Source organism: Neovison vison, chromosome 11 (genome assembly GCF_020171115.1).
Source record: "Neovison vison isolate M4711 chromosome 11, ASM_NN_V1, whole genome shotgun sequence".
NCBI lineage: Eukaryota > Metazoa > Chordata > Mammalia > Carnivora > Mustelidae > Neogale > Neogale vison.
This window is the reverse complement of record NC_058101.1, coordinates 151,208,484-151,234,407: the sequence shown is the minus strand read 5'-3', so window position 1 is coordinate 151,234,407 and position 25,924 is coordinate 151,208,484. Positions and strand designations below refer to the sequence as shown.

The window sequence follows — 25,924 nt, the reverse complement described above, 5'->3', positions numbered from 1 at the left end:
ATTTCAAATGTTGTAGTTAGATTCTACAGTATAATCACTTGCACTTTACACCATAAGACAGGGCAGAGAAAAAACTGCTTTATCTTAACACATTAAAGAATGTTCATCATTCACTTAAACATCACAGCTTTTCAAGTAGACAGAATTTGTTAATCTTAAACAGATGTATGTTGACAGAACCTACAGGAGTTAAGTTGGGGAGAGATACTAAAGCACCTGGATATAATGGGGACTAATTAATTGCTTAGATATTTAGCAGTAATTAACTGCCTACACATTATTTTGTAAATTGGTTGTTCTTATCCTATTGATTTACTCACTTCTGTATGCAGAAAAAGATTATTTTCCTATTCTAAGGCAATTAGTCATGAACTGAGATGTAATGTAAGTAGAGAGAAAAATCTATCTTCTTCTGCAGTTAAAGATAATCCATGTGGCGAGGACTGAGTTAGCTGTGCGGCTTAATAGGAACATCCCTCAAACACAGGGCAGCACTTTGTACTCCTCTGCCCTCTCAGTGCTGGTTCCTTGAACTTGGGGGAAGCCAAACATTTCATTTTTGCTTTAATACTCACATTTGGAGTTGATGGTTAATTTAAAAACACAGTTTACTTCCCAAGACAAATATGCGTGCTTTAAAAAATAGAATGAATTATTTTTGAAAGTCGAAGAAAGTGCTTCATTTGACTCCAATAAACAAGAAAATTTGTAATTTTCTCATGTAGCTATAAAGTTAATCTTTTAAAAAAAGGATCAATCAGCTGTAAAATATTCAGTATATACCCTCTAGAAACAAAATATATTAAGGTAACAAAGATAAAATGGCCGATTGGTTTAAGATAAAAAACCGATTTGTTTTTAATAGAGAAAAATAGAGCACATGGAATCCTTCTGACTAGTGTTTCAAATCAGATCTACTGTGCAGTTAATCATATTGTCTGAGACAGAATCAAAGATCATAAATCCAAGTAACAGAAAATCTGCTGGCAAGTTGAGGGGAAGTAATAATGAATCAGAATGTAATTAAAAAAAACCTCTACATAAGTGCATTACTCTTATAGTCACAGTAACCAGAATGATAAATGACCTGTCTCTTCCTTGCTCAAGCTACTAGTTATGGCAGAACAGAATATCTAGGCCACCACTGTGTACAAAAGCCTACAGACCAGAACAAGGATGGATTTACAAATTAAGGACAAGGTCATAAAAAAAAGTATCACCAAACTGGGACTGAAGTCAATATGCATCTACAAATCATGGATAGGATAACCTACCTATGGGAAGCTGTGTTAATTTTCACCATCAAATACCCAACCCAATGTACAAGGAGATGGAACTCAAATACTAATGAAACCGAAGGGCTTCCTAACATGGTTTCAGAACAGAATCTACTTTAGACGTAATCAGTAAAACATAATTGGTTACTCTGAGCCCTACAACAGATTAAGACACTGAAGGGCCGAGTTCTAGATTCTATAACTGTAAAAGATAACCTACCTCCATTGTTTTTAGTAAGGAAAGCAAGGTCCATGGCGATCAAGTAAAATTATGCAAGATCACAAGGAGTGCTACAGTCAACACAGGAATGGAATCCAACCACCCCCCAAACATCTCCTCCTATACAGCCCAACTAATGACACACTGTGAAAAAGCACAGTGCACAAACACAATGTGACCACAGAGTTTTTCATTCGAAGGATTGATTTATGGAGAACAACTGTCTGACTTTTTACAAAAACAAATTAAAACACACACACATGTACTTGCATCAGCAGCATATATACTAAAATTGGAATGATACAGAGAAGATTAGCATGGCCCCTGTGCAAAGATGACACACAAATTCGTAAAGCATTCCATATTTTTAAACCACAGTGAGATACCACCTTACACCAATCAGAATGGCTAAAATTAACCCAGCTAGGTGTTGGTGAGATTGTGGAGAAAGGGGAACCTCCTACTCTGTTGGTGGGAATGCAAGCTGGTGCAGCCACTCTGGAAAACAGTATGGAGGTTCCTCAAAAAGTTGAAAATAGAGCTACCTTATGACCCAGCAATCACACTACTGGGTATTTACCCTAAAGATACAAATGTATCTGAAGAGGCACATGCACCCCAATGTTTATAGCAGCAATGTCCACAATAGCCCAACTATGGAAAGAGCCTAAATGTCCATCAATGGATGAAAGGATAAAGAAGATGGGGTGTGTATATATATATAATGGAATACTATGCAGCCATCAAAAGAAATGAAATCTTGCCATTTGCAACAACATGGCTGGAACAAGAGGGTAATAAGAGAACTAGAACCGAGCGAAATAAGTCAGTCAGAGAAAGACAATTACCATATGATCTCACTGATATGAGGAATTTGAGAAACAAGACAGGAAGAGAAAAATGAAACAAGATGAAACCAGAAACCAGAGAGGGAGATAAACCATAAGAGACTCTTAATCTCAGGGAACATACTGAGGGTTGCTGGTGGTCGAGGGGAGGGAGAGGGTGGCTGGGTGATGGACACTGAGGACAGTATGTGCTATGGTGAGTATTGTGAATTGTTTAAGACTGATGAATCACAGACCTGTACCCCTAAAACAAATAGTACATTATATGTTAATAAAACATACACACACTGTAAAGTAAAGAATGAACAAACATGGAAGGACAAAAGCAACATAAAAGACAGGTGATGATAATACATTAAATCGGCACTGCTCAAAGTTCTGAATAATGGATATCTCAGGTATCTAATTCACAAGCTTAACTGAAATAGTAAAGTAAATACTAAATTACAGCAATAAAATGCATACAAAGAGCAAATGTTCTTGGCTTTTTGATCAGATGTTGAGTCAAAGAGAAAGTCAAGGCCTTGTGTGCTTTCCTCAGTAGAAAGCAATGGTCCAGTATATAGACTAGAGTGACCCGAAGTAATGCTTCCTTCCTCCCACAGAAGTCTGGTTTCAAAAAGACAATCCAGGACTACAGAAACCCACTGGCCAAAAGAAATCTCCTATACAGAAATCTAGTGGTCCTACTGTAGTGCTGATAAGCAGAAAGGTTCTTCCCTGTTATTTTCAGTAAGTCTCTTCTTATTATTTTAAAAATCCTACAGGCAGACGATCTGAAATTGAGCTTTTAGATTATGATAAAAAGCCAGGAAAAGGATAGATGCTGATTTCCACTTAGACACCCTGTTCATAAAAAACAATAACTGAGGCTCCTATGAGCAACTGAATAGAACTTCAGGCCAGTCAGGGGCCCTCTGTGCATGTAACATTTCTCAAAAGAAAGATATTATGAAGGCTAATGAAATAATGTGGAGAAGTGATAGATTACCAATGTTCTTCCATTTTAAAATTGATGACGTTCCCACAGATACGAGAAAACCATGTGACTACAAAGCAGACTGTGGGAGTGTAGGCACTCCCAGGGTCACGGAGCGTATCCAGACCTTAATGATTTGGAAGAGAATATGAGAACCTTGCTACTCAAAGTGTGGTCTGAAGGTATCACCTTGGCAGAGGTATCACTGAGAACTGGTTAGAAATGCAGGTTCTCAAGCCCCATCCCAGACTGAAGGAAACAGAATCTTCATTCTAACAAGATCTCCAGGTGAAGCACAAGCACATTTAAAGCTTGAGAAGTACTGTGCTGAAAACACTGACAGTGTCTAGCAAAAGGGACCACTGAAATTTCAGGTGCTTTCAATCCTCCACAGATGTGTGTAGAAGGAGTCCTGAGTCAGGCAGCCCTTTCCTAGTACTGGGAAATGTTAACTTCTGAACCAACACAGGTTAAACAGTTGAAAGGTAAACATTTCTTATTACAAATATCAGTATCAATCAGATGAGCCTCATTAAGTCCCTCTTTAGTGAAATTAAAGATAACAGAGGAAAATATATAAAGCTAACCATGTTGAGAAATGTTTTACTTATCTGTCTGGATAATGCCAAGAAAACCACAACCACACTAAGTGATTAAATAAGCCTGTGTCATTATATTTTCATAATTATAATTGTTAAAACCTAGGTAAGGTTATCGATTTATTGATTAGCAGCAACTTATTGATTAAAAAACCTTTCAGAAAAGATTATTTAAAAGATCTTAAAAGAAAATAATCTGCCTCTAAGAGAAAATATTTTCTAATGGAAAAACAAATGCTGGAGGAAAAACCTATATCCTGATCATAGCTTTCCCCCATGCAACCTTCTTACTGGGAACAGCAATTTTTGTAAGGATATAGTACTAAAGTGTAGGAATGAAAGGGTATACATAAGGTTGTTTGTGCTCCATTCATACTAGAATTTCCTTTTCGTGCCCACTTCCTCAATTACCTAGACAAAGTACGGGGAAACTTCCAAACAAGGGAAAGCTATTTCCCAGAAGCAGAGTCACTGAGGGCAATACTTAAGGAGCAAAAAACTCTACCTTTAAACATCTTGTACTGGCACCTGAGATCCATTTTAAGTTTCTGAACAACAATATTGATAATGGCCACACTGGTTTACTTTTTCTTGGATCTTTATCACCAAATTTCATCTTCCCAGACAGAGTGGGCACAAAGCACAAGAGAGGAAATGACAATGACAACGAGTGGGACAGACAGATGGCTGGTGTGACAGACAGCAAGGAAGGCAGGATCCAGATTACTGGTCTTGCCGCTCAGAGATGGAGTGCTTCTGAAACTATGCCACCAAACTGTTTGCAGTAATTCTGTGTCTGACCACAAGTCTTTCACTATTATACTCTGCCCAATTGTGAATAATCATAAATGGGGGCAAGAGAGGCCTGAGATCATTTTAATTGTGATACCAAGTTAAAAACGTGAATGAATCATGAACTCTGTCTTCCTCCAGTTACCTGATATAACAGCTATTTTCCCAGATCCATGTTCTTCTCTAGCTATTCTTTCTGCCTCCTCCATCAGCAGCATGCCAAATCCCTGGAAAGAGCAAAAGAGGGGTTAGGGAATTAAGAAGGAAGGAAGTCATTATGAGGATACATAAAACAAAAGGGATAATATTCAGTAGTTGCTAAAATCTGCTAAAATAAGAGTGACCAAAAAAAATTATGGGGATAAGAATACAGAAACCATTCAATTATACGAAAAATACACTATAGCAGACTAGTAAAAAAAGGCAATAATTTTGAAACAAAAGCCATCAAAAGGTAATCTATGGATGATGTAATCTCATTACAGGCTGGTGGCAATTGCCTCTCAACTTCTGTCTCTTTTTAAATAAGCTCTAGGCAATCTCCAGGTGATGAAGTCTGGGGCATCCAATCTTTAATCTATTAGTCACCCCTCTAATTTCTAAAAGGTTTTGAAACCAGGGAATATTCTTAAATCACCAAGTCTGGGGTTTACGCTATAACCACCATTAGTGGTTTTAAGCTATTTTGTGGAAATTTGAAAAAGTGAGTTATTTATTTAGGTTGTTCGTGGGGAGTGGAATAGCATTCAGATAGATGCAAGCTCTATCTGATAGATATATCAGATAGATCTATCTGATAGAGCTTGCATCTATGAAGAGCTTTAATATTTCACAAGTGCTTTACATTATCATCTGCTTTGATTTCATAATACGTAGTTGAACCATAAGAAATTGCTGGTATTAAACCACTTCTGACTTTCAAAAACAGAAATTTCATATGGTTTAACCTAATACTGTATCCTACTTGACTCTCAAATTTGTCACTCACTCCTTCCCTCTCACACCCATAAGGGTACAAGTCGGAGAGAAAACATCCCTGAACATAAACTATTAGTTCCTCCATTTCTGTATTTGCCTTTCCCTTTCCTCTTTCCTCTTTCACTGTCTCTTCCTCCAGCCCCTCTCGCTACCCACTCTTTTTCACTTTTCCTCCCTTGGGCAATTTCTTTCTCCTTCCTTTGTTCCTTCCTCTCCTTCCTTCCTAATCTATTTTTGAGAGAGAGAGAGTGTGTGCATGTTCCCCGGAGAGGGAGCAGGGTAAGGGGGCGGGATGGAGGGAGGGTCTGAGGAGGAGAGAGAATCTCACAAAGTTCCAAGATCAGCACAGAACACAATGCTGGGCTTGATCTCATGATTCTGAGATCATGACCTGAACAAAAATCAAGAGTCAGACGCTTAACTGACTGAGCCACCCAAGTGCCCCTGGGCAATTTCTTAATTATAGTCAAAGAGAGATGGAATACAGGATACCTGATGCTGAAATTTAGTAGGATCTCGACTGCTCACAGGGACGACACTTCCATACACATGCAGCTCTCGAACTATGGAAACACCTCCAACCAATTCAAAACGGAACGTTTCTTCTGAACACTTTCGTAATCGCAGGAGGCCAATTAATATGTCTTGATCTGGGTCTTCATATGATAAGAATGTTTCCCAGCCACCATTTGCAACATAATCTCTCCTCACCAATTCAACCTGTTGAATAAAAATAAAAACCTCTTTTAAGTTAGACAAAAAAACAAACAAACAAACCCTTAATCAGCAAAAAGAATTCATTTTTATAAGTATTTACTTATTTAGGCTAATATACCCAATTAAGGATAAAGAATGAATAATCATGAATTATGTTCCTTCTTACTTGTCTACTCTCACATATCATTGATTAAATAAGAGTTCAGGCCTTGTTCAAGGAATATTATAAAAGGAAAACACATTTGAACTTCATTAACCTTGAAATTCTTGCAGAAATCTGGCTCAGTAAAGGCTTCTATGTACTTCTATCTTTTGATTCTCCAAGAAGAGTCTCTAATAAAATTATATATTATATCACATGTGTAGCTCTTGGGAGCACCACTGAGCCCCATAACAGTCAGGTGGCGCAACAGTTTCATTTCCTAGCCTTTATCTCTTCTATGAAAACCTGCTTTGGGGGGAAAAAACGTGTTATTGGTCACTTGTTTCTTGATGGGATTTTAAGAAAGTATGGAATCCCTTTAAAGGGATAAGCCCTTTAAAATATTATACCTAGTTAGTGATAAGATTAGAACATCAAAGAAATTCAAGCACCGGAAAGTAGCTTTTGGGGGAAGCTCCTGTTGTAGCAATCTACATAGGCTTTTCACTCTTCAACTCATTGTTCAAGTGCCCCTTGACCTTTGCATTTATTTAAGCAATATTTAACAGTATGCACAGAAAAACCTACATATGTGGACAAGGTCACATCCAGACACTTTCCAAAAATGGGTGGATTATGACTGTAGTGAGTGAACAATTCAGAATGATGGTTTTGTTTCTTTCTTCTCAAACTTAATGTTTGCTAACTAACTAGATTGCAAAGGAATGTGGAAAAACGATTAACTTTGTTTGGGTTGACTTTTTTCCTCAAGAGGTCCCAAATGTTAAAAATATCAATGCAGGTATCATCTAGTCTTTCTCAAATGGGGTTCTACAAGAGAGTTAACTCATAGGAAATATAGCACATAGCTAGGCATTATAGGTAAATAGGAGAGAAGTTAACTCGTTATAAACAATGAACATTTTTGGGCATTAGGCTTAAGTTTTGTAGAACCCCTGTTGATAAAGGCCTATCCATTTGATTATCACCAATAGAGTAGAATTCAATAGCTGTATACACAGAAATAAACATCTCATTTAGCTCTTCCTGAAGGTAGCCACTAGTTGCATGTGGCTATTTATATTTGAATTAAAACAAATAAAATTAAAAACTCCAGTTCCTTAGCTGCACTAGTCACATGTCACATGTGACTGGTGGCTGACACCATACTGGATGGTGCAAATTACAGAACATTTTCAACCCTGCAGAAAGTTCTGGCGGATTGTGCTGATCCAGAATGAAGCTCAGGCTTGTATTTCCTAGCCTGGCTCTTCTACAATTCACCCACCCTCACATTTGCCTCTCCTGTCTTGTCATCTCTATCTGATCCTCAATTACTTTGCTTAGTTGACTTACTAACTTCTAGGGATCAGCCCTGTTGGTTAGAAAGTATGGATCCAGGCTTGCCGAAGATTTATGATCAGGGCCCACTCTCTCTATAAAATGAAGAAACTAACCTGGTATGGCCGTACTTTGTGATGAATTTCTTGGATTCCAACCTCTCTGGTTCTTACATCTCGACACTGCCCAAAAAAAAAAAATAAAAAATTTTAAAAAGGTGGAGGAGAGGGGCAAGTATAAGACTGGTAACTAAATTTTTATTCACACCTTTCCATCAAATCCTGGGCTCAAAATTAAGTTTGGACACAATTTACAAAGAGATTAAAAAGAACTAAATTTCAAAATAAAACCATCTTTACTAAGTCTGAGGATAGGGGGAAATGGTAGTGCTTTAAAAACAAGCTTAGAATTCTGAGAGCAATATGAAATACTCAAAGTAAATAATGTATTTTCTAAAATCTGACAACAGTTTTACCCAGGGGATATAATTAAACCTGAAAGTACAATCCAAAACTATGTATATAGAAGAATAAGAAAAAAATTCCTCATTTTTTAAAACCTTCACCATTTTATGGCAGTTAATATTTTTAGCATCATGTTTCTGTCATTTTACAAATGTCAAAAAGAAGTATGCTGGAAGACTGCTGTGTTTTGTTTTTGTTTTTTTGCATTGTGGAAGAAAGGCTGGGAGAAAGGAAGAGGTTAAAAAGGAAGAATAGAAGGAACCCAGAGCTATTTATTATACAGTCCAAACCATAGTCATGAGATCATCACTAGGAGGCACAGAGCTGCCTGCACATGATACACATGCAATGCCTGGTCTCTGCAAGGCCAAGCTCATGTGATACAACTCTCACTCTTATTCCACAACCCAGTGTGTACACTACATAGCCAGACATTTATAATTACAAAATCCTCACAGTATTGCATTATATGTAATATAGTATTTTTCCCCTTCAGAATAAATTATAAAAATTACTGTCAGGACTCTAACATTTTCTTTTTTTTTTTTTTTTTTAAGATTTTATTTATTTATTTGAAAGACAGAGATCACAAGTAGGCAGAGAGACAGGCAGAGGGAGAGGAAGGGAAGCAGGTTCCCTGCTGAGCAGAGAGCCCGATGCAGGGCTCCATCCCAGGACCCTGGGATCATGACCTGAGACGAAGGCAGAGGCTTTAACCACACTGAGCCACCCAGCCGCCTGGAGGATTCTAACATTTTTTACCAGTGAGAAAAGATCATCCTAAGAAACGCGATGATGTCATGCAAGCTCTATTACTAAAATAGCATATTTATGAAGTACTGTTACATACGTATAGAATTCCATGAGAAAAATAAGATCTCATTATTCAGTTCTGTAAAAGCAAACCTATTTCCATGTCCCAGGAACTAGCCCCAGATAATAGCGCTTTGTTAATGTGGTTTCTATGAACTCAAAAATTATATAGCAAACAAAGATCACAAGTCTCTGTAATTACAAATCTATTAAATTTAGATGTTGTCTTTTAACTACAGCAGATCTATATAGTAGTTTGCATGTGAATGCACCATAGTTATATGCTCTTAATGAACACCTGCATTCCTCCAGGAGGGGGGCTATGAGATAATGCTTTGGGGGGCGGCGCAGAGGGAGAGAGTGAGAGAGAATCCCAAGCTGCCTCCATGCCCAGCGTACAAGCCTGGTGTGGGGCCCAATCCCAAAACCCTGAGATCACAGGCCAAGCCAAAATCAAGATCAGAAACCTAAATGACGGAGCCACCCAGCTGCCCAGAGAAAGCTTTTTAAAATGCAGAGACTGGTGTGTACTTATTTTCTGGTAAAGACATTGCCTATGTGAATTAGGTGTCTTTGGGCTTTCACTGAATTTTAGTCTTTCCAGTTTAAGAGAGGCTATTACGGTTTAAAAGGGATACTAGGTTAGAGATGATAGCTAGATGATGAGATTATCAGGCTAACCAGGCCAGGTCAATCACTTTGGCTATGGTATACTCAGAGGGGAGAGGGGTTGGAAGAAGGACAGCTGGAAAATGGGAAGGAGAACAGGCACATAGTTTCATTTGGTACTATTAATTACTATAGATAATAAATTTGCCCTTTTTCTAGAACTTAAAATTGTTTTTGTTTTTGTTTTTTAAAAAGAATAAGCCAATCATGTTCACAAACTCTTCTTTGGACAAACAATGGACTAAAAGAATAAAATGTCTTGGGCAAGTCCACAAACATGATATGCAGTCCTTGAAATGGTATCTCTCAAAGTGTGGTCCATGTCTGGATTGTGCATGAGAACATACCATGGCTCTATCCCAAACCTGGTGAATCCAAATGCTGAAAGCGGAGCCCAGGAATTAATGCTCACCCCTTGATCCCACTCCTGGCTTTTTTCCTTTAGCAAATCTATTAAGGAGTTTCTAGGGGGCTGTGAATTTATGTCATAATCATCTTACTGTATTTAAGAGTCATTTGCAGAGACTGTCACAGATTCCTGGGCTCTTTAGTACTTCAGGGTCAGAAGAAAGATGTTTAGTAAATATCTGCAGAAGAAGTAAGTACCTGAACAGACACAGGGATGGAGTGGGGCAAGGGACACTGGAATATGTGGGCAACAACACTGTTTGGTAATCATTTTACACATGTAATCCTTATTTCTTCAAATGTATACGCATATTGTCTACCACCGCTAGTCAAGAACTGAACACCCAATACTCTAAAAGAAAGAAAAAAAGAAATACTTCAAAATTTAAAAGGGAGAGTTGAGCACATAGTTGGCATCTGAGTAGGTGAAAAAGCAACCCTTAAATCAGCAAACCTACCCTTTTAGAAGAAAGCAGATGGGTGTAAGGGACAAGATGCAGCCTTTGTAACCACTAGTTTCAACTTCATGTTACAGAGTACAATACTTTCAGTATGTGAAACTTTTTGACCAAACTTGTGAGTCTGTAAGTATGTATCAAAGTGTTTTGTGTTTCAGATTACTTTGATCTAAACAGTTCTAGTCAAACTCTTACCTGTATTCCAAGGTCTTTCATTCTTGCAAATGCCAGCTCTCTCAAATTACCATGCTCTACCCCTGAACTGACTAAGGGCATTGGAATATCTCTGCAAAAGAAAGACGTCAGCTGTTGTAAAATACAAATCATTCTCTACAGCAGTAAGGCAGGGATATTTAAAAAAGGAAACAAACAAAAACCTACAAAGCAGATCAGAAAAGCAGAATTATTCTAAACAGGAAGCAAGGTTCAGGGCTTCTCTGTTTGTTTCCTCATCCATGAAATCATGATTTTCACGTACCACTCAGGGTGAGGAAACACCCAATGAAAATAACTTTATAAGATTACAAAGTATAAAATAAATGTCTGATAGCCATCAGTAATGATTTTTGGCTGAAGAGATAAATTCGCACTAAGCAAAACAAGAAATACAACTGTCTTTTTAAGTAAAATCCAATTTGTTTAAAGAGGAGAAACAGCAATTGTTAATGTACTTCTTTATTAATAGCTTAAAAACACTTGCCCATACAGCTGCTGAACGACAAGTAACCAGGAAGCTCAAAAGCCTAGCTCAGCCAACAACTGAACTCAAAGAATACTCCCCCGCGTCTCCCTGTTTCCTAGAAATCTAAATTAGAAGTGACTTTGCATTAGAAGATTAACAGCTTGCCTAAAGATAAGAGGAGATAAATTTTATTTCCTGGCATCAATACAGCATAAAGTGCCAGGCATAAAGGAGATTTCAATCAAAAGCTAAAGTTATGAGCTCTATTTTAGTAGCCCCAACATCCTCTTCTAGACAAAAATCAGCATCTGATGATAAAAGTTAAAAAAAAAAAATCTGAAGAATATGCTTAGCACATCTACTTCCTATTCAAAGGCAAGTCCTCATTTTGTTTTGTCTAATATTTGATTCATTAGGAGAAAGATTTGAAGAATATATCCTTTCTTCTCATTTGTTTTTGAATCAACTTGAATTTTTTTCTTCTTTTTACTTATCCCTCCAAATGTTAAATATATACAATTAGCTAATTCACCCATTTGATTCTAGTAAGATATTTCTCACTCACTCAAAAATATCAACAGCCAATCAATTATCATTAAAAGATATACGCAGTAAATCTATTAGGCTCTGGAAGCCAGCAGAGTTTCCATGAAACATTACATAAAGCAATGATAAGCCAAAATTCTTTAAGACAAAGACACATCAGTGAGTTCAGTGTAAGAGTGATATTAAAGAATATATTTTAGAGGGATTAGTTAATATATACAGTACACTTACAGTTCTTAGCAAAAAAAATTAATTTTCTACTTTGAAACTATAATTTCTTAAAATCAAGTACATTTTAAATCACCGGCAGGGGCGCCTGGGTGGTATAGCCAATTAAGTGGCCGTCTCTTGGTTTCAGCTCAGGTCATGATCTCAGGGTTGAGATTGAGCCCTGCATAGGGCTCTGTGTTCAGCAAGCAGTCTGATTGTGACTTCTCTCCCTCTCGCTCTGCCCCTCCCTGTCATGTGCTCTCTCTCTCTCTCTCTCTCAAACAAAACAAAACAAAACAAAATTAATAATCACATACAACTAAATGAAGGTTACTGAAGCAAAAAAAAAAAAAAATATATATATATATATAGATAGATAGATAGATATGATTTATTTTGGCCAGGAATGTGCAAATATACTGTTTTAAATATTTTACTGTTTCATATTATATAAGCCACAGATCAAGTCTTCTAAATGCCCTTTTTTACCCTGAAACATTTTTTAAGGTTTTATTTGAGCATGCACTCACATGTGCACGTGCACATGCACAAGCGGGAGGAGGGGCAGAGGCAAAGGGAGCAAATTCCCCACTCAGTGGAGCCTGATGTGGGCCTCTGGGGCTCGAACTCAGAACCCTGAGATCATGACCTGAGTTGAAGTCAGATGCTTAACCAACCGAGCCACCCAGGCGCCCCATTTACCCTGAAACATTTTATAAACAACTCAGAAATACATGTACTTCCATGTTTTACAGGTAAAATTTAAAATCCTGTTATACATGACATTAATCTGATAAAATCACTGGCAATCACTATTAGTACTCATTGAATGGCAGATACATTTGATTCTTGTTATTCACTAGGCATAAATTCTATAAAGGTGCCATGAGTACTGTATTCTCAATTACTCAAACACTGTTCCTACAGAAAACACAGGGTTAGGTTTCTGTGAGCCTCACTTACATTTTCTTCAACTGATCGATACATAACCCTCTTTTATTTTATTTCTATGTAAAAATGCTTTATTAAACATGTATCTGACTCATTAACCTAACACTTGTGGCTAACAGCAGTTTAATTTATGCCTTAATGAAGCTCATCTAATATTTATTTTCTTCAGAAGGTTTATTACAGCTTGTGCTTAGGAATGCTAGACAGCAATTCTGCATTATGCTTGGGGCCCTTTTAAAATGCAAAAATCAACACAAAGCACAAAAATGTGAAAAATGGATTTAGTAAGATTGTGAAAATGACACCTATTTACACAGTATCAGAACAGTATCTTGTTCCTCAACAACCCTCCAAACACTAGTCTAACATGCACCGATGACTCCTGTTTCACCATCCCTATTACGATTGTCAAACTGGTGATTATCAATCATCCCTTCTACATTATTAGTTGGGCTTGTATTACAAGGAAGAGCTTTCTTTTCTTCATTTATTTATTCATTTATGAACTCATGGATTCCTTTTTTATTCAAAGAGTTGTAACCTGATGCTAATGTTATTTATTTTGTTGCTTAAATTAGATTTGGCCTGTGGGTATGTATTCAGGCTGGTTTCTGGGTCCTTTTGACATGTTCACCTTCTTTGAATATTTCCTTACTTTCTGGAACAACAATATGTTCCAGGTTTATTTTGTATGTTTGCTGCTCCAACCCTGTAATTGGCCAATATTCCAAGCAGCCCTGATTCCTTGTAGTGGGGAATAGTATTTAGAAATCAAGATCTAAGCATTCACTGTGCTCATTACTACTGAGGTATCATTGCCTCCAAACTCAGTGTAAATAAATAAGAAATTTATGTATATACGTACATACTTGTATGTGCATATAGGCACTCATATATGAATATACATAAATGTACATTTATAACTATTTCTGTATGTAAATTTAAAAAGTTCATGAGTTCATACTGATAATTACAATTCTAGTCCAGTGTTCAACTTTCCACCTTTCAAATCAGATGATGAGAAATCTGGCTCTCTTATCTTTAGTATATTGACTTATTTGCTAAGTCAAATAGTTTATCTGCTAATCTCCTAACTGCTCAAGCTGCCACCACTGCACTCTCTATTACTTACTCTCCATTTCTTCAGATGACAGATATGAGCGGTAAATGCCTCCATGGCATTGCCTCCATAGGTGATGGGATGGAGAGATGGGAAGGGAAAAAAAGATGAGCTCTCTACAAATATTTTAATAATGAACCAGTACTTTTAAAAGACACTAAAAATTTCAAAGGAAGTAAACTCTCTAAGGGATTGGTTTTATCATATAGTGTCGTTAAGCAGAATTATATGACAGAAATAATTACCAAGAGAGCTGGCTAATAATTTGTGGGGCCTAGTACAATGACAAATAGCCTCTTGTTAAGAAATTATTAATAATTTAACGATGGTGAAAGCAAAGCATTAAGCCAAGTTCAAGGAGCTATGAGACTACACAGCTTACGTTTCCCAGAAGCTAGCTCTGATTACCACAAAGCACAAACCAGAGAGGACCTAGTAATAGAGAGCTTTTTAATGATGTGAACAATTCATAAATATCCTTAAATTTATATCTATCAATATAAAAATTCAACATTTTTCTTTTTAAAGATTTTATTTAGGGGTGCCTGGGTGGCTCAGTGGGTTAAAGCCTCTGCCTTCGGCTGAGGTCATGATCCCAGGGTCCATGGATCGAGCCCCACATCGGGCTCTCTGCTCACTGGGAAGTCTGCTTCCCCCTCACCCCACTGCCTCTCTGCTTGCATGTGATCTCTATCAAGTAAATAAATAAGATTTTATTTATTCATTTGAGAGAAAGAATGCACACACAAGTGAGCAAAAGCTGGGGGGAAGGGCAGAGGGAGTGGGAGAAGCAGACGCCCTGCTGAACAGGGAGCTCTGACAATGTGGGGCAACCCTGAGATCAAGATCTGAGAGGAAGGCAGATATTTAACTGACTGAGCCACCCAGAAGCCCTGCAACATGGTTTTAGTAGTCTTTGGCAGTGATGTGCTTGGAGTGTATCAGATGTGAGTTCTTCCTCATTAAGGAATAGAAATGTGGCACTCTCCACTTTTAGCGGAAGTGTCTCTTTCAACGAAAGCAAAGGTCTCTTTCAATGAAAACAAAGGGACAGAATTCTATGTATCCTGAGCACCTTTTATGTGCAAAGGAGTGTATTAAGCAATCTGGAATATATAAAGAGAAACAAATACTGTTACAGTTTTCTAGGAGTTCAAAGCCCAGGTGAGATTACTGACCATCTGAACTCCATCTAGGTAGAAGTTAAAATTATTTTTAGGTTTTCTCAATTTGTTTCAATCTAGTTTCACTTTCTTGACTTGAAAAGAGATTATAACTCAAGAATATTTATTCACTTTCCTATTTAGGTAACATTTTAAGCTTAGAGGTGCTAATATTTGCAATTTGCTCATCAGAAACCTTTCAAAGTGATGTCTAGAGGTTCTTTGGTCTGAAGGTTCTCAAGCTTCAGAAGCATGTTTTGATTGCAAATTGGTATTCCTATTCTAATGGTTCACAGTGACTTAAATACCACACTGAGGCAGACAGCTGTCAAAGAGCCCGCAGGCAGCAGCACTTTAATGTGGCTCCATCATGTGTCTGGACAGAATTTTACATTCAATCATTCACTGCATCCTTCAGGGGCACAACACAGAATCATCTATTAGAATACTGCTTCATGGGCACCTGGGTGGCTCAGTGGGTTAAGCCGCTGCCTTCGGCTTAGGTCATGATGTCAGGGTCCTGGGATCGAGTCCCGCATCGGGCTCTCTGCTCAGCAGGGAGCCTGCTTCCCTCTCTCTCTCTGCCTGCCTCTCCATCTACTTGTGATTTCTCTCTGTCAAATAAATACATAAAAAATCTTTAAAAAAAAAAAAAAGGAATACTGCTTCATAAAAAGAAGTAAGATGTTACTGATTCAAGTGTCATAAAATTAAAAGTGTAAATTATAAATTAGTTAAGAAAAGAAAAGGTGGGGGAAATGTCTAATTAAAAATACCAAATAATCTATTAGTAAAATACAGCATTAAAAAAAAGGCCAAGTATAAAACATTGTATTTTCACTTGAAACACCTTCTCTCCTACTTTCCTTCCTCTCTCGCCTTCTAACACCTATCTGAAAAACAATTCCTAAAATCTCCCTGTATGTTTAGATTCACCAGTTTATTATCTGTAATTGATAGAAGTTATCACTAGGAGACCCTACATAGAAATAGCCAGATATCCTAAATGCACAGAACACAAAGACACACATGATTTGCCTTTACTGTAGTTTAAAACAAAAATAAACTATAATTATTAAATTACCTAGATTCAACACTCTGGGAGGAGACTTTTTTCCCTTGCCAATGGTTTATCAGTTTTCTACATTCTCAGAGTTGCTCTAAAAGCTTAAAACTGAAGCTAGAAGGAACATTGTGGAGTCAAAACCATATGATTCCCTTTGCACAAATCAGGTTTTTCAGTTACTTATTAACACTCTCTAAAGACCCAGCCTTTTCTTGTACACATCTGTATATAATGTTTCAGTTACCCACTAAAACTTTCTTTAGTACCTCTATTTCAAAATTTTACTTTCCAGTTACCAATACAAATTTCCTTCTAGAGGTCCAGATATACCAAATTTGAGCTATAACCAAATATAAAATGAATAAAATATAAAATATTAAGCTGAGACATGAAGCTTTTTACCAGAAAACAGCTATCAGACTATTATTAAGTGTTAAATGTACTATGTGAATATGGCTTTTTATCTCCCTAGTCTTTGTCTTTGTCTAGAAGAATGAAGATAATTCAAAAGGCCTCTGAAAGGTAAAACTGAGATTTTCTCTGAGTTATCTCAATAAAAAGCACCATCTCCTTTATTCCCAAATTCCATGACTGGCAATTTATATATAAACAGACAACTGACTGAAGAAGAAGCAGAAATAATAATCAGTTATAGGAAAAAAGTGTTAATCTTCACTAATAACTACAGAAATGCAAATTAAAACCCCTAGATAAATAAAAAATATAAGCATCTGATTCTATAGAGATTGTGATTAAACCAATAACTACTTATTACTCTAAATTGGTAGCTTATCCTAATCCCTTTGGAAAACTTTATCACTATACATAGCAGTAACCACAAAATTCATTTATACTCCCCTTGTTCCATAAAGTATATTCATCACCATCTTACCTGGTTCCTTTATCATGAGTGATCCTTCTCCTAGATTATACTACCCTAATAGATGGCTTCATCAAAACTAAAAATAGATTTTTCTATCTACATGGATTTTAGTTGTCATGAAGGTTAGGATAATGATTTAAAAAAAAAAAAAAAAGTTAGACGCAACCTAAATGTCCAACATCAGGGAACAGTTTACTAAATGAGACAGACTGAAATGCTTAACTACGGTGCTGCCATTAAAATTATAACTATGGGGACGCCTGGGTGGCTCAGTTGGTTGGACGACTGCCTTCGGCTCAGGGCGTGATCCTGGAGTCCCGGGATCGAGTCCCACATCAGGCTCCCAGCTCCATGGGGAGTCTGCTTCGCTCTCTGACTATCTCCTCGCTCATGCTCTCTCTCACTGTCTCTCTCTCTCAAATGAATAAATAAAAATCTTTAAAAAAAATTAAAAAAAAATTATAACTATGAAGATTATTCTAAGTCTTCAATGAGAAATGGAACACAAAAATGCAAACAAAATATTTGCCAGTGTATAAAATGTATTGCTATGTAAAGATGCATCCCAAACATACAAGGAAATTTTGGGGAAAATAAAATAAGCCCGTTATTAATACATATTTTGAAAGTGCTTTTAAAGTAGCTTTATAGAGAAGTTATTTTGTTCATGTAAATACAGTGCTTTATGGCTGGAACTTAAGTAGAAAATACGAGTTCTGGATAGCTAGTAATATCCTACGAACTCTGTTGGAAAAAAATCATAAAATCACATGCTCCAAAAGAAATGCATTGTGATCAGTGAACTGTGGTACACAGAAACACTCTACCTCAGCACTGTAAAGTCTAGGCTAGAATTTCAGTGATTATTGATAACAAAAAACAAGTCAGTATAAAATAAATTTGAATAATTTTTTATGCAGTATACACAAAGAAAGTATGCAAATAATAATGGGCAAAAAAGCAAGTAGCAAAACATAAATCTGAATGAATTCTTATACAGGCAGCCATAGTAATAGTTCACTAATATTCAACACAAAAAATAAACTAATTTGAAGGAATTCTGTCCAGGCTTATTCGGAAACAAATGCTTTATTTTATTTATTTATTTTTTTAAAAGATTTTATTTATTTATTTGACAGAGAGAAATCACAAGTAGGCAGAGAGGCAGGCAGAGAGAGAGAGAGGGAAGCAGGCTCCCCGCTGAGTGGAGAGCCCGATGCGGGACTCGATCCCAGGACTCTGAGATCATGACCTGAGGCGAAGGCAGCGGCTTAACCCACTGAGCCACCCAGGCACCCCGGAAACAAATGCTTTAAATTAGTGCATGGTACATTAAAAAAAATAAAGAACTCTAACAGAAACTTGTTTAATAATAGCATAGTTATATTGGAAACAAAAAATACAAAAATAAAATAGAAAGTATCATAAAGATTTTAATCTTTATTCTAAAAAACCTAGAAATAATCACATTCGAAATTAAGTAAATTATCAGTCCTAAAGCATGCAAATCTGACATCACAGGTAGAATTTGCATGACTCTCTCCACCAAAGGCATTTGCTATGTTAGGAACTGAGTCATCATGATTTTGAAATAAATTGAGTGTGTCTGAGGATATTACTAATTCCATGTTTTAAAAGAGATTGTACCTCTTGTTTTACAGCATTCTGTTAAGTTTTAATTCACCCACACATCATAAAGTAAAAAAAGAGTGTCACTTCAAAATCTCAGGCCTACACCCACCTGTACCATTTGTCCTGCATAAATCTTTTAAGTGATGTATTGATAGAGAAATAGAACTGACAGTTTGGCTTCTTGGAATTAGAGCTGGGGGACACTTTTATTGCCAGATTCTCCAGAGAGAGCTCTACTGGGGTCATGACAGGAGAACTGAGAACAGATTTTCTCTCCTCAGCTTCATGTTGGTTACCCATAATATGCCCTTCTCATATACAGCCTTTGGAAGTATTAACACACATGTTCTTAATTCTTCTGGTCATGATGCCCTTACATCTTTCCTATAGAGATTATTTTGCTGCTCTTATTTTCTCAAAGTCTTTATTTTCTTAGTTGGTGGTAGGCCAGGATAATGTCCCATGGTGATATTTCATAGTCTATAAACTTAAGCTTTTAATGTTATAGCAATGTCTCTGTTGGTTTTGAATCACTGGTTACAGCAGAAAGAAATTTAAAACTGAAAGTGAAGGGGGAGAATGCAAATTCTTCACCTGATTGTGTGAGCTATGCCTTGTTACTTACGGTAAGAAAACTATGGTGTCTATGGCTGTGACATTTCTATCTACTCTGTGATATTTGCTGCCATTCTCTGCTGCTTGGAAGTATTATCTTCTGAGCTTTCTGGCTGCCCTGCAGTGTAAGTGCCTGACATTAAGCTTTCTGTAGCATGAGTGCTTGACATTAAGTTTTTGATTGTTGAGGCATCCATTTCAAAAGACATCTATCCTGAGTAAACATATTGCTAGCTGTGTGACACAGCTACTAGCAAAAAGACCAGATAAGGCTTTAGACAGTCCCTTCCCCCCATGAAGTTCTCTCTTTGAGAAAGCCTTTGGTAACCTACATAACTGACCCTCAGAGTGGCCCCATTTTCTTCCTTATCACACCCTAATTCCCATTTTTATTCTTTAAATTAACCAATGAATGAACCCACAAAACCCTAGACACTCTACCCTTGGATCCTAATAAAGGCAGGTTCATGCCTTTCCCGCATTCCCCCTCAAGTTCACTGTGTACCTATTGAGTTTTCTGGGGACCTTCCAGGGACACTTGAGTCTTGTTTCTCTAAGTCCCCTGATGGTTTTTGCTGAAGTGTGTCTTGCAGTTATAATAAGCAGCATAAGGGCTAGTCCAGCAACACTGGCCCCCATGGGGGAAGTATGTGTTGAGGCCCAATATGAGTAATAAGGGTCAGGTGAGTATCTCAGGTACTCAGAGCTGATAAGATCACCATCATTAAGTTGATGTCAACACAACAGATTTGCTTTTTCATACTCAGCTGCTGGGAAGTAGTATCTTCACTTTTATCTCGTTGCTCAAGTCAGTTAAATGCAAATAGTCTTTATCTTTTGTTTTTGTTAATACTACTTATTGCATCTTTGTTTTCTATTGTATTAGCTTACATTTTTTGAAACAATCTCAAAGTTACAGAAAAAGTCCCAAGTGCAGTACAAATAACTATTTTCCTAAATTATTTGATGGCAAATTGGGAACAAGATGTTCCAACACCCTCAGAATACTGGAAGTATTTCCTACAACAGGGATATTCTCTTACACAACCATAATACAACCACCAAAATCAGGAAATTAACAACAGTACTTTACTACTGTCTAATCCTGGACTCCACTGCAGGCTCACTAGTGTCTAAACAATGTCCTTTATAGCAAAAGGGTCCAGTCAGAACCCTGTGTTGTATTTAGGTGTCATGACTTTTTAGTCTCCTTCAAAATGAAACTCTTTCCTTAATTCTTATAATTTTGAAGATTTCACACTATTTTTTAGAGTACCTCTCAATTCAGGATTGTCTGTTGTTTCCTCATAATTAAATTCAGATTATGGAGTTTTGGCTGAGTAACACAGAAGTGATACCGTCATACTATCATGTGGCACATTAACTGACTTGTACGATTACTGATGGTATTCACTTTCACCAGCTGCCAGTCTTCTCCACAGTCAAGTTACTTATTTCTGCTCTGTAATTAATAAGCATGTTGTAGGGAGGGATTCTGAAACAATGTACAGTCAATATGCATTATTCTCAGTAACTATATTCTACAAAGTTTCCACGAATGCTGAGTTAGTGAATATTAAAACATTGCTCCTAGGGGAAATACAGGGCTAGGTTCCTGTGAGCCTCTGGTCACAACATATTCATTTACTAATCAACATATAACCTTGCTTCACATGTGTTTAAGAACACTATATATATATATATATATATAAAAATAAATAAATAAAAATAAATAAAAATGTTGCACAACACTGAACTCCCGGCCAACAGTGCTATACTCAAAGCCAAATGAAGCTTATATAACACATGTCATTTCTCCGTAAGGCACGTCATAGCCTTCTTGCACTTAGGAACAGTACACAACATTTCAGTACCACCTTTAAGGGTCATTTTAAATAGTGAAATGACCAACAAATAGCACAAAAATGCAAAATACCATTGCATTAAAAAGACTGTGAAAAAGACACACACACTATATTTATTATTTATTATACTATTTATAATTATTTCTGTATCTACCTATATGCTGAAAACCATGAGTTCACACCAGTATCTCCTATTCTAAAACACCATGGGGTACATTCCAATTTTCTTTTTCACATTTCTAATTCCCATTCCAGATAACACAAAGCCTAGCTCCCATTATCCTTAATATTATCTACTTCCTAGATTAACCTTCTACAAGTAACCAATCTTCCACTGCTGTTCTCGTCTCTGCACCCCATCCCCCACCTACTCCAGGACGTGTCCTCACCCTGCTCAGTTCCGACATCCTGCGCCAGACCAGACCTCACCAAGAACGCCCTCACTACCACATCCAGGCTGCCAGAGACCACACAACAGAACTGCCTCCTCCACAACAGCGACCTCCATGCCCTGTGGCTCCCTACTTCTGGGCGGATGGCTGCATTGTAGCATCTTCTAATGTCTTTTGAACTGAGTTGTTTGAGAAGGGTTGCAAAAAGAAGGGGAAGGACAACGCAAACAGTTTTGGCAGCTGAGTTTTCTTCAGTATTAAAAGAAAAAACCCAGATCATGCAGGCAATTTAGATCCTTACATTGGGCCAATAATTTAAAAAATTCAAGAAATCACTAGTGTAAATATCCTTCAACTTTTAAGCAAATCCATTACTTTATATTCTTGATAATTGTCCTTTAGTTGATCATTCTGCTTATTTTCAGTACTGTTTTATAGTATTAGGAACACAATTTTTGTGCTCAGTGGAGTAATAGCCACAGCAACTGATTGTACACACATTCACTAGTCACCTTTCCCCCTTTTGTTTGTACTAGAATCTAGGCAGCTTTTGGCAAGGTGGTGGAAATGTGCCTTCCTCACCAGCAAATACAGGCATGGCTCTGTCAGGATTGTAGGTAGATCTGTAACTTTATGGCTCCTAAAATTTTTCTTCAGTGTTATGTTTCTTATAAAATAAATAAATAAGTAAAGGTCATGAATGCAAATGACATTTTAGTTTTTCTCTCCTCTAGGAAAAAAGCAGTTGAAATGATTTCCTTCATGTCATCAGGAATAGGTCACTCTTTCTCCACATTTACATTAATATCTGTGAAGAATGGTTATTACTACTCTTTCTTTTTTCCTTTAGAGGCTCTACAACAGGGATAACAGATATATGCCTACACTTCCTTCCTCCGTACTCACTACTGTATCCAGACTGAAGTAGGCCTGGAAAATGAAATTCTGGAACCAACATCATGCATATGTACCATCATAATTTCATCTCCTGGCACATCAATCAATGGAGAGATGAATATATGAATAAGTAAGATACTGGCAAAGTGGCTTGGACACGCTGTCCTTTCATTTCCATCTCTATGTATAGACAGAATTCCAGGTCTCATTTCTAATTAAAAAAAAAAATAGATTCAAACTCCTCAATATTAATTTGGACTGTTCTCATTAGAAATTAAATAGACTCATTTTTATTATTGATTATTAATATTATTTCCAGCATAAAAGGTAACACACTACCTCTGCACTCGGTACACTCGAGTCCATGGAGGCACGAGGGCAAGGATCCGAGCCACCAATTCAATCAGGTCGCTAGGAGAATAACTCTTATATCTTCCTGATTTCCAGAGCTCATAAAGCCCAGTTCCACGAATCACCAGGGTAGGGTAGAGTTTCAAACCATCAGGACGAAAAGCAGGGTTCTCAAAAAATTCCTGTGAATGGAGAAGAGAAAATTACCACTCCATCAGTTATGCAGAGATTGATGAAGTTTTCCATGGTAAAGTTTCAGTCCTGGGCCAGCTTCTTGCACATACCTACCAAGTCCTTAGACTGCCTTTCCTTTCCTTCAAGGGAGGGGATGCAGACAAAACAGCAACTCATTGTTCTTAAAATCTCCCTGGAACAAAATGTGTGTGTGCTGGTTTACAAAGCCCTTGTTTAATCCAGCCGGTCTACTGCTGCAATCTCATCTCATGCCACCCTCACCACCTTGCCTTTCTGCCTTTTGCAAAGGCGATTTCCTCTGTCTGGAGAGTACATCAATTTTACTTCATCTAGCTAATCTCTAGGTCTCGGCATGAATGCCAATTCTTCAGAGAGGCCTTCCTGACCTTCAAATACAAGTTGCCTCACTTAAAAAAAAATTCATATTGAATTCTATAATACTGCTTTCTTAATATCACACTGATAATTTATTCAATGCCTGCCTCTAGACTGCATCCTACTTTCATATAGAATATACTTAGTTGTTTAAACTTCTAAAAAAGTTGTGACAGAGATCATCACTTGCCTACAAAACCTAAAATGTTTACCATACAGCCCTTAGCAGGAAGAGTATGCCAGTCCCTGGATATGCTTATTTTGTCTTCAGGCCAGCTGGCACCATTCCTAACCTGGGATACACACTATTTGTTATCTAGACACTGAGAAATACATCTAATTTATCTACTTTGACACAGTCATTTCCTGTACTGTATCATCCCAGCTGGCTTTATTTGGGATAAAGCACAGAGACACCAGGCATTATCCTTTCCATGACTTTGCACTGCTCATTTGCTCTTAATTTAGCACACTGTGTAATAGAGGAATGAAGGTGGACTCAGTTCCCTCTCACTCCACCCCGGCATTGGTATCTATAGAGCTAGCTATACTGTATCTTGTGACTATAACAATGCTTTTTATCTCGTGCTACATTATTCTTGCAGAGCTTTCCATTGCTTAACTTGATTTTCAAAGAAATGTAACTCTCTCTAATTTTTCAATCTCTCTCACTAATTTTTGTCATATTCTTAAATGCTGTATTTTTTGTGCATCATTTGGTTTTAGGGTTATTCTTCTGTAATTGCATGTAATTTTCTGTGTACCATGTATATATTAACAATTCATTAAGCCTTTATAAGTAGTCTATAGCCACACAAAAGAACATGTATGCAAGTCATTCTGTACCTAGTTTGAATGCATGTTGGAATACAGGATTTCAGAGAAGTAGTTCAAGTGCTTCTATGATAAATTTAGAAGATAGATGGGCTAATAAGAATGATGATAGATGAAATTGGTTCTGGACTTCTAGCTAAACAAGAATTAAAACATGTGTTTCCTTCCTTTCCCTCCAAAATCATAGTAATAATAAGAGATGAACTTTTATAAAAGTATAAACCCAGAAAAACAAAAAGAACATCAGAGGAGATGCGGGTTGGGGGTTAGAGTACAGGACCAGTGATAGTAATAAATTTTTGAAAGACAGAAAATGGATGAAGATTGGCAAATGACTTTGCAGGTAACTAGAGCTATAAGCAAAGTATCTGCAAAAGTGAATACCAATGAAGGTCCAGCTCAGTCACATTACAGTCCCAGAAAGGCTCATGGGTCTAATGTACCATTAACCAGACAGGACGGAAGAAATCATGGGATCAAAGTCTGAAGATGGAGGGATTTATCCCTTATTCCTTTGCCCTGCCTACAAGGCATTTGTTCTGCCCTGCCCATTTGTTCCTGGAGAAACTCCTGAATGCTGTGATTCCAGGTACAAAGGAAGGCCTAGGTGAGGATAAAGGCTGAAAACAGAGAGATTAAGTGAAAGCCAGCACACTGGTGAATTCCCTGCCTTCCTTCCTGGATGCCAGCAGTCAATTTTGTGATCTACTCATACCAGTCACTTCCAAGCAGGAAGTTGGAGAGTTCATCTCTGGATTAAGCAAACAGCCCTAAATAAGAGTTCAAGATACTGACATTTGAGAATCCCCTAAAGAAAAGGAGAGCTGGGGCATGGATGGCTGGCTCAGTCAGTAGAGCATGTGACTCTTGATTTTGGGGTTGTGAGTTTGAGCTCCATGTTGGTGTAGATTACTGAAAAATAAAAATCTTAAAAAATATAAACAAAATAAAACCTTAAAACAAGAAAAGGAAAGCTTATTACATGAATATCTTTCAATGAGGTATACTAGTAGCTAGCCACCCAGAACTTGCAGTCTGTTCTTTCAGTCTCTTACTTTTTTAATTTTAATTTTATTTATTTTTTCTAAGAGAGGGGAAAAAGAGGGTAATGGAGCAGAGGGAGAGGGAGAGAGAGAATCTTAAGCAGGCTCCACGCCCAGCAAGGAGCCTGACATGGGGCTCAATCTCACAACCCAGAGGTGAAATTAAGAGTTGGATGCTTAACTGACTAAGCAACCCAGGTCCCCCTGGTCCCCTACTTTAAAAGTATGACCATATGGCTAAGGATCACCAGAAATTTGAAGGAAGCCTAGAAAATAAAGGGCAAAACAAAACAAAAAGAAAAAAAGAAAGAAAGAAAGAAAAAAAGGAATGTGGAGGAAAGATGCATTGTATAAAGGAAAATAAAACTTAAAAAACAAACCCTGTAATTCCCTCAGAGA

At 37.3% G+C, this 25,924-nt stretch overlaps 1 protein-coding gene and 1 non-coding gene across 2 annotated transcripts in view; one reads left to right on the top strand and one right to left on the bottom strand.

The window, feature by feature from the left end:
- Positions 1-25,924, bottom strand: part of ELP3 (elongator acetyltransferase complex subunit 3) — a 97,695-nt gene that overhangs the window by 23,068 nt on the left and 48,703 nt on the right. The window contains exons 10-14 of the mRNA XM_044225013.1: positions 23,067-23,260; positions 10,901-10,991; positions 8,010-8,075; positions 6,186-6,413; positions 4,861-4,942 (exon numbers count right to left, since the gene is read on the bottom strand). Coding sequence (XP_044080948.1) covers positions 4,861-4,942; positions 6,186-6,413; positions 8,010-8,075; positions 10,901-10,991; positions 23,067-23,260 — 661 coding nt within the window. The remainder of the gene's footprint in view (positions 1-4,860; positions 4,943-6,185; positions 6,414-8,009; positions 8,076-10,900; positions 10,992-23,066; positions 23,261-25,924) is intronic.
- Positions 1,760-1,866, top strand: LOC122890686. Its single transcript, XR_006381136.1, has one exon. It is a non-coding gene; the product is annotated as a U6 spliceosomal RNA (small nuclear RNA).